This window comes from Orycteropus afer, unplaced genomic scaffold (assembly GCF_000298275.1).
Source record: "Orycteropus afer afer isolate SDZICR_OR568_19922 unplaced genomic scaffold, OryAfe1.0 scaffold00208, whole genome shotgun sequence".
Lineage (NCBI taxonomy): Eukaryota > Metazoa > Chordata > Mammalia > Tubulidentata > Orycteropodidae > Orycteropus > Orycteropus afer.
This window is the reverse complement of record NW_006921795.1, coordinates 1,026,549-1,036,847: the sequence shown is the minus strand read 5'-3', so window position 1 is coordinate 1,036,847 and position 10,299 is coordinate 1,026,549. Positions and strand designations below refer to the sequence as shown.

Here is a 10,299-nt window from a genome sequence, read left to right as displayed (position 1 = left end):
CACCTACTTTGGTCATTTTGTCAGAAGCAGCCATTCCCTGGAGAAGGATATCATGCTTGGTCAAGTGGAGGATCAGCAAAAAAGAGGAAGGCCCTCAATGAGATGGATTGACACAGTGACTGCAATGATGGGCTCAGGTATAGCAAGGATTATGAGGGTAGCACAGGAGTAGGCAGTGTTTAGTTTGGTTGTACATAGGATCACTATGAGTAATAGCCGAATCAACAGCACCTAACAACATAATTCTTTGTTGGCAGTGTTTTTTCTTTCAGTGTTTTATGTACATCATTCCATTGCCTTCTTGCCTGCATGGTTTCTGCCAAGAAATACAAGGTTAGTCCTATAGGTTGTCCTTTGTAGGTAACTTTTGTTTTTCCTATCCTGCTTTCATGATTCTTCCTTTGTCTTTGGTTTTGGTAAGTTTGATGATATGCCTTGGTGGTTTTCTTTTGAGGGCTATCCTGTTTGGGATGTGTTGAACTTCTTGAATGGCTGTATTCTTTTCTTTCATCATATCAGGGAAATTCTCTTCCAACAAATCTTCAATAATATTCTTTGTGGTTTTATTTGTCTCTTTGTGTTCTGGAACTGCAATTACATACATGTAGATTGTTTTTACTGATGTTATCCCCTACGTACCTTAGGCTTTCTTCATTTTTTTTTTTAATTTTTTTTATTTTTTATGATTTATCCCTTAATAAAGTAGTATTGGAGTATTTGTCTTCAGTCTCACTAATTCTGTCTTCCATTGTTTCAATTCTACTCCTTTGCCCATTCAATATATTATCTATCTTTGAAATTTTGGGATTAATCTTCTGGATTTCTATTTGTAGATTTTGTATAATTTCTCATGTTTCATTATTTTGCCAATTTATTCTTGTATTATCTTTCCAAATTGTTCTAGGTTTTTGTCTGTGTTTTCCTTAATTTTGTCAGTGTTTTCCTTCATCTGTCTCTCAATCCATTGAAGGTACCTAAATAGAATTCTTTTGAATTCCTAATCAGGTAATTCCAATGCTGCATCTTCCTCAGGGATGTTTTCTGGGTCTGTATCCTGTTCCTTTGTTAATACTACTTTAACTTGCTTGTTTGTGTGGACTGTTATGGTCTGTTGTCTCTAAGACATTGTGATGTCATTGTATTTATATTTAATTGGTGATTGTATGTTGGTGTGATTTCCCCAAGATTATTTTTCTTTGTTTTGTTTTGATATATCTGAGTAAGCAGCTACTGTGCTTCTCTATTCACTAATTGGCAGCACTTATGCACTCATCACCATTTTTTCAAGAGACTGTCCCTTCCCCATTTAATGGGTTTTGGCCCTTTGTCAAAGATCAGCTGTCCATAAGCAGATGGATTTGTTTCTGTGTTCTCAATTCTATTCCACTAGTCTATTTGCCTGTTGTACCAATACTAGGCTGTTTTGACTACTCTGGCTGTATAGTAGGTTTTGAGATAGGGAAGTTTGAGACTTTGTTCTTTGATCTTCTTCTTTTTTTTTTAACTGTGAGAAAATAAATTTATATATATATATTTTTTTTTAATTAATTTTTTTGTTCTTTAAACTTTTTCAGTAGTGCTTTGCTTATCTGAGTTCTCTTTCTTTCCATATAAAATTTGTGATTGGTTTTTCCATGTCTTAATGTATGCTGATAGAATCTGCATCAGGATTGCATTGAATCTATATATTGCTTTGAGTAGTATTGACAGTTTGCTATGTTCAATCTTCCTATCCATAAGCATGGTATATTCTTTCATTTTTTGTAGATTTCTTATAGTTCCTTGAAGTAGTGTTTTGTATTTTTCTTTCTATTGGTTTCTTGTGTCCTTGGTAAGCTTTGTTCCTAAGTATTTTATCTTCTTGTTAGCTATTGTTAATGTAAAGTTTTCCTTATTTCCTTTCCAGATATATATATATATATATATATATATATATATATATGGATGCAGGGGAATCCAGCTGATTTTTGTGCACTGACTTTGTATCCTGCCACTATGCTGAATCTTTCAATTAGTTCCAGTCATTTTCTTGCTGAGTCTCTTGGATTTTCTATGTATAGGATCATATCATCTGCAAATAGAGATTGTTTTTTACTTCTTCTTTACCAATTTAATGCCTTTTATTCACCTTTCTTGCTTTATTCCTCTGACTAGGACTTCCAATACAGTGTTGAATAGAAGTATGATAGAGGGCATACTTGTCTGATTCGTAAGGGGAATGGTTTCATTCTCGCTCCACTGAGAAAAATGTTGGTTTTGCATACATATCCTTTATTACATTGAGGAATTTACCTTCTATTCCTATTTTTCTGAGAGTTTTTATGAGGAATTTACGTTGATTTTTATAATATACTTTTTCTGCATCTCTTGATGTGATCATGTGATTCTTTTATTTTACTTATGTTTACATTGATTGTTTTTCTTATTTGAACCAGCCTTGAATACTTAGTATGAATCCCACTTGGTTATAATGTATTATTTTTTAATTATTTATTGTTTTATTAACTTTTTTTTTTCATATGTTGTTGGAGTCTATTCACTAGGATTTTGTTGAAGATTTTTTGTGTCTATATATATGACACAATTGAATTGGTCTGTAATTACCCTTCTATTGGTGTCTTTGCCTGGTTTTGCTATCCAGGTTATGTTGTTGTTAGGTGCCATTGAGTCAGCTCTAACTCCTAATGACCCTATGTACAACAGAATGAAACCCTGCCCAGTCCTGCGTCATCCTCACAATCCTTGCTATACCTGAGCCCATCGTTGCAGCCACTGCATCAGTCTATCTTGTTGTGGGTCTTCCCCTTTTGCACTGACCCTCCACTTTACCAAGCATGATATCCTTCTCCAGGAAATGGTCCCTTCTGACAGCATGACCAAAGTAGGTGAGATGATGTCTGGTCACTCTTGCTTCTAAGGAGCATTATGGCTGCACTTCTTCCAGGACAGATTTGTTAGTTCTTCTGGCAAACCATGGTACTTTCCATGTTCTTTGCCAACACCTCAAGTTAGAGTTATACCTCATAAGATAAATTCTATCCTTTTCTGTGTTCTGGAATTTTTTGAGTCAGATTGGTGTCAGGTATTTTCTGAATGTTTGATAGAATTCTCCAATGGAGTTGTGTGTGCCAGAAACTTTATCTGTTGCTAGTCTTTTTCTGACCTCAATTTCTTCTTTTGTTTTGTTTCTGTTCCAAATTTCTACCTCAGTCTGTGTTAGTTTAGGTAAGTGATGTGTTTAGAAATGTTTACATTTCTCCTAGATTTTCAAATTTGGTGGAGTACTATTCTTCATAGTATCCTTATATTATCCTTTTTATTTCAGTTGGTTCTACTGTGATGTCACCCATTTCATTTCTTATTTGTATCTTCTTCTTTTCCTTTGTTAAAGTTACCAATTGTTTGTTGCTTTTATTAATCTTTTCAAAGAGCTGATGTCTAGTCTTGTTGATTCTTTCTATTGTTTTCTGTTTCATTTATTTATGCTTGAATGTTTATTAATTTTCCTCTGCTTAATGTAGGCTTTTTTTGCTACTGTTTTTCTATTTGTTGGAGATGTTCGATTAAGGTGTTCATGTTCAGTTATGGTGTTCGTTTTGGCTCTTTCTTTCTTTTTGATGTGTGCATCTGTTTCTATAACAACTTATGCCCTCTGACCACTGCATTTGCTGTGTTCCCTAGATTTTGGTATGTTGTGTTTTCATTCTTGCTGATTCAAGGATTTTTTTTTTTAATTTCCTCTTTTATTTCTTCTATTAGTATTTAAGGAGGGGGTTACTCAGTTTCCATGAATATCTTTTTCCCCCCTTGATTTTCCTATTGTTGATTTCTAATTTTATAGCATTGTGAACTAAGAAGATGCTTTGCAGTATTTCAATGTTTTTAAATTTATTGAGCCTTGTTTTGGATTGCCATAATGTTTATCATGGAGAATGTTCCATGTGTACTAGAAAAGAATGTATGTTGTGCTGTTTTGGGGTTAAGTGCTGTGTATATGTCTATAAGGTCAAGTTGCTTAATTGTATTGTTTAGTTCTTCTGTGTCTTTGTTTAATTTCTTTCTAGTTGTTCTATCCTTCCTTTTAAGTGGTATATTAAAGTCTTCTACTATTACTGTGGAGTCATCTATTTGTCTTTTCAATTCATTTAACATCTGATTTATGTATTTGGGGGCTCTTTCTTCTCGTGTGTAGATGTTTATCATAGTTAGTCTCTTGTTCAGTTGATCCTTTAATCACTATATAATGTCCTTGTCTCTTATGGTAGTTTTTGTCTTAAAGTCTATTTTGTCAGAAGTTAGTATTGCCATGCTTGCTCTTTTTTATTGTCATTTGCTTGACATAAATTTCCAACCTTTGAGTTTTAGTCTATTTTTGTCTTTGTGTTTAAGGTATGTCTCTTGTAGACAGCATTCTGTAACTCTCTGTCTCTTTATTGGTGCTTTTTATATTCAGTGTAATTATTGACAACTGTGAATTTATTGCTGTCACTTGTTAAGTATTTTTTGTGATGTTCCTGATTTCTCTGTTCCATAGAGTTTTCTTTGCTGAGCTCATTATATATATATAATCATTTCCTTTGTTGCTATTGTTTTAGTATGCTATTTAGTTTTACTAATATTTGTGCCTTTCTTTTTTTTATATTTTTATGAAGAGCTTTATTAAGTTGTTTTGTGATTAGTCTCCTGTCCATTTTTCATGACTTCCAATTGTCTTAGATTCATACTTCATATATTCTACATTCTAGTTATTAATGGATGTTTACTGCTGCTTTTTCTCACATTAAGCCAGTAAATAAAGTCTCAAAAGTTTTATTCCATCAATGTCATTAAGGTCTACTCTACTTTGAGGAAGCAGCTCTTCCTGAGTCATATTTTGTTTGCCTTTCAGTCAGAAGGGCTCATCTTCTGACATTGTATCATACAGTCTTCTGCTGCTATTCATTATTGTTTTATTGACCAATTTTTTTTTTCAGAAATAGATATCCAGATCCTCCTTCCTAGTCTGTCTTAGTCTGCACTGAAACCTGTCCACCATGCATGATTCTGCTATTATTTGACATACTGGTGGTATAGCTTCCACCAACACAGCAACATGCAAGCCACCACAGAATGGCAAACTGCATGAGTGGTGATGAAATAGTTGAAGTTTGGCCAACTCTTTTTGCTGCAGTGACTCTTTTTATTCTTTCCATCTTCTTTTCATACTTTCTGTATCATTTGATTTTTTGTCTACCGAGTCTTTCAGTATTGCAACTCCTAGCTTGAATTTTCTCTTTCAGTTCTTTTATCTGGACAAATGCCAATCATGTACCTCCCTTTTGTTGTTTTAACTCCAAATCTTTGCACATTTCCTTTAATGCTTTATATTTGAGCTACCCTTTGAAATCTTCTGTTCAGCTACTTTACTTCATCATTTCTTTTTTTCACTTTAGCCACTCTGTCCTCATTAGCTAGTTTCAGAGTGTCTGTTGATCTCCATTTTGGTATTTCTTTCCTGTCCTTTTTTTTTTTTTTTTAATTTTTAAATTATGATTTGGGTGCAAATTTACAAAGTAGGATCATTTTGCACTCAACATGTCATACACTTTTGTTTCATTGCACCAAGAACAATCCCCACAATAAACAGCTCTCCTCCCATCTCATCCCTGTGACTGGCCCTTCCATATGTTCTTCTTACTTAGGCATTCCTATCTGTCTACCTTTCCCCCTATGCAAATGCTGCCTTTCCAATCTCATGGTTGACTGTTCTAAGGGGTCCATTTCCCTGGGGTAGGTGTTCAACTCATAGATCTTTCTGTTGTTTGGCTGAGAGCTAACCCATGAGAGTGAGTCCAATTCCAGACATAAAAGGTAACCCAGGGCCATAGTCTTGTGTGTTTCACCAGTCTCTATCAAACCAGTAATTCTGGTCATTTTTGTATTTTTGAATTTTGTTCCACATTTTTTCCTTCTACTCTATCCAGAATCTCCAATTTTGATCCCTTTCTAAGTGGTTGGTGTTGGTAGCCAGCACCATCTTGTTCTTCTGGTTTCAGGATCATGAAGGTGGAGGTTCCTGTGGTTCAATAGTCCCTTGGACAACTTTGTTCCATATGTCTTTGATTTTCTTTACTCTTTGCTTCATGCAAGGAGAGACCAATAGTTGCATATTACATGGCCACTCACAAGCTTTTAAGACCTCAGATACTACTCACCAAAGTAGGATGTATTGTTGTTATTGTTATGTGCCATCGAGTTGGACCCAACTCATAGTGACCCCTCCTTGGGTTTCCAAGGCAGTATCACTATGGAAGTAAATTGCCCAACCTTCCTTCCAAGGAAGGTGGATTGGAAACACCAGCCTCCCAGTTAGCAGTTAAGTGCCTTAGGCACTATGCTACCAGAGTTCCCAAAGTAGGATGTAGAACAATATTTTTATTTACTGTATTGTGCCATTTGAACTTTATCCCCCCTGAGATTATGGTCCCAAGCCTGGCAACTCACTACCTCAGGATGCTTGGTTGTGGCTAAGCAGCTACCTCAACCTTGTCCCCTGTTAGTTCTATAATGTATATGGATATTTTTGTAGTATATATATATATATATATATATATATATATATATATATATAAGAATATCACAAGCCAGATATATCCATGTTGTTGTTGTTATGTGCTGTCAAGTGGGACCTGACTCATAGTGACCCCTCTTTGGGTTTCTGAGGCAGTAACTCTATGGAGGTAGATTGCCCAACCTTTTTTCTGAGGAGTGGCTGGTGGGTTTGAACCGCTAGGCTTCTGGTCAAGTGCCTTAGGCACTACACTACCAGAGCTCCTGATGATGGTCATGGGTATATTCCCCTTTGCATACACAACTTTGATCTTGTCACCTAACTACTTTTTCATCTACATGTAGACTAGAGTTTGTTGCTACTGATAATGAAAAATTAATAACCAACATTTTTCTCAAGGAAAAAGACTCAAATACTCTACTTGGTATTATTTTTTATATGTATATTAAGTTACAATTCTCTATATTTGGGGAGAACACATATTTTATTACTTTAATCTAAAAACTAGTTTCCTCTCCTTTCTCAGGTCTATTAACATAAGATTAGCCACTGTCTTGGATACTCCTGGTGTTGAAAATCTCATCAGTACCCTCATGCTGAATAAAAGCATATTGGATGATTTAAACCAATATAATATGGCTTGTAGAGACCCTGTAAGTACTTGCTGGGACAAAACTGGTTTCCTCATAATACGGAACAATATGGGCCAGGTAGATTCATCTCCAAAGCTCCCTTAGACTTCAATTGTAGAATCAACTGGTGGAGCATAGGGGAGGTGAGGTTAGAAGATGGGAGCAGGAAGAGAAAATGAAGAAATGGGGGTTTAAGGAAGTTAGGCTATCTTCTTCATTGGTGGTACCCCAAGAGTCTGATCAGATATCCTTAATTATTATCATGGGGATGGAAAATTTTGGCTTGACCCAAAACAAGATAAATCCTAGTCCTTGAATACACAAATATGGTGGTACATAAGAAAGAGTCCACCACTCGTCTGTCAGTTTGTTAACTGTGATGGCTTGCATGTTGCTGTGATACTGGAAGCCATGCCAATGCTATTTCAAATACTAGCAGGGTCACCCATGGTGGACAGGTTTCAGTAGAGTTTCCAGACTAAGAAACTGTAGAAAGAAGGACATAGCAGTCTACTTTTGAAAAAATTGACCACTGAAAACCCATGAATAACAGTAGAACATTTTCTGGTATAGAGGTGGGAGATGAGCACCTCAGTTTGGAAGTCACTCAAAATGCAACTGGGGAAAATGTGCCTCCTTCATGTAGAGTCAACATTAATGACATAGATGGAGTAAAGCTTTTGTCATCTTTCTTTACTGATGTGACACTACTCAAAATGTGAATAAACAGCTATAAATATCCATTAGAATATGGAATGTGTGAAGTATGAATGTAGGAAAAGTGGAAATTGTAAAAAAAAAAAAAAAAATAGTGGAATGCATTAAGATCCATGCCCTAGGCATTGTTGTTGTTGTTGTTATGTGCCGTCGAGTCAAACCCGACTCATAGCGACCCCTCCTTGGGTTTCCGAGGCAGTATCACTACGGAAGTAGGATTGCCCAACCTTCCTTCCAAGGAGTGGCTGGTGGGTTTGAACCGCCAGCCGTCTGGTTAGCAGGCAAGTGTCTTAGCCACTTAGTGAGCTGTAATGTACTAGAATTGGCCATTTTGAATTAGACAACATATGGACTACTATGCCAGGAATTTTGATTTAAAAAATTGAAGGGAATAGCACTGTATTCATAATCAAAAAGAACATTTCAAGATCTATCTTGAAATACAGTGGTGTCAGTGATAGGATAATATTCATACATATACAAGGAAGACCAGTTAATATGACTATTATTCAAATTTACACACTAACCACTAAAGCCAAAGATGAAGAAATTGAAAAGTTGTACCAACTTCTACAGTCTAAAATTCATCTAAAATGGAATCAAGATGAGCTGATATTTAGTGGTGATTCTGACTGCTATCCAGAAGGCTGGTGGTTCAAACCCACCGGCCCCTCCTTGGTAGGAAGGTTGGGCAATCTACTTCCATAGTTATACCACCTTGGAAACCCAAGGAGAGGTCACTATGAGTCAGATCTGACTCGATGGCAGTGAGTTTGAGTTTTTTGTTTTTTGAGAATGCAAAAGTTGAAAAAAACGAAGAAGGACCAGTAGTTGGAAATATGGTCTTGGTGATAGAAACTGCCTGGAGATTATGTGATAAAATTTTGCAAGGCCAATGACTTATTCACTGCAAATACCTTTTTTCAATAACATAAATTGAGATTATACACATGGACTTCTCCAGATGGAATACACAGGAATCAAATTAACTACATCTGTGGAAAGAGGTGATGGAGAAACTCAATATTGTTAGTAAAGAGTAGGCCAGGGACCAACTATAGAACAAACCATCAATTGTCCATATGCAATTTCAAGCTGAAGCTGAAGGAAACTGAAACAAGTCCACAAGAACTAAAATACAATCTTGATTATATCCCACCTGAATTTAGAAACCATCTCAAGAATAGATTTGATGCATTAAACACCACTGACCAGACAAGTTATGGGATGACATTAAGGAAATCATATGTGAAGAAAAAAAAAAAATAGGTCATTAAAGAGACAGAGAAGAAAGAAAAGATCAAAATGGATGTCAGAGTAGACTCTAAAACTTGCTCTTGAATGGTAAGTAACTAAAGAGAATGGAAGAAACAATAAAGTAAACAGCTAGACAGAAGATTTCACAGAGTGGCTCAAGAAGACAAAGTATTATATGAAATGTGCAAAAGTCCTGGAGTTAGAAAAACAAAAGGAAAGAACATATTCGGCATTTCTCAAGCTGAAAGAAGTGAAAAAAAAATTCAAGCCTTGAGTTGTGGTATTGAAATTGAAATATTCTATGGGAAAAATACTGAATGATGCAAGAAACATCAAACGAAGATGGGAAGAATACACAGAGTCACTATACAAAACAGAATTGATTGACATCCAGCCATTTCAGGAGGTAGCATATGATCGAGAACTGCTGGTATTGAAGGAAGAAGATCAAGCTGCACTGAAGGAAATGCTGAAAAACAAGGCTCCAGGAATAGATGGGATATCAATTTGGATGTTTCAACAAATTAATGCAACACTGGAAGCACTCACTCGTCTATGCCAAAAAGTTTGGAAGATGAACTGGAAGAGATTCATATTTGTGTCCATTCAAAAGAAAGGTGATCCAACAGAATGCGGAGTTTATTGAACAATATCATTAATATTACATGCAAATAATTTTGCTAAAGATAATTAAAAACTGTTGCAGCAGTACATAGACAATTAACTGCAAGAAATTCAACCTGGATTCAGAAGAGGATGTTAAATAAGGAATGGCTGATGTCAGGTGGATTTTGGCTGAAAGCACAGAATACCAGAAAGATGTTTACCTGTGTTTTATTGAGTATGAGAAGGCATTCAACTGTGTGGATCATAACAAGTTGTGGATAACATTGGGAAGAATGGGAATTCCAGAACACTTATTTATGCATCTGTACATAGACAAAGAGGTAGTTGTTCAAACAGAACATGGGTATACTGAATGGTTTAAAATCAGGAAAAGTGTGTACCAGGGTTTTATCTTCTTGCTCTATTTATTCAATCTGTATGCTAAGCAAATAATTTGAGAAGCTAGACTATATGAAGGAGCTCTGGTAGCATAGTGCCTAAGGCACTTGACTGCTCACCAGAAGGCTGGCGGTTCAA

General features: G+C 35.8%; 1 protein-coding gene across 1 annotated transcript in view; it reads left to right on the top strand.

Annotated features, from left to right (window-relative positions):
• Positions 1 to 10,299, top strand: part of CFAP61 (cilia and flagella associated protein 61) — a 722,434-nt gene that overhangs the window by 313,491 nt on the left and 398,644 nt on the right. The window contains exon 13 of the mRNA XM_007948197.1: positions 7,077 to 7,203. Within this exon, the coding sequence (XP_007946388.1) occupies positions 7,077 to 7,203 (127 nt within the window). The remainder of the gene's footprint in view (positions 1 to 7,076; positions 7,204 to 10,299) is intronic.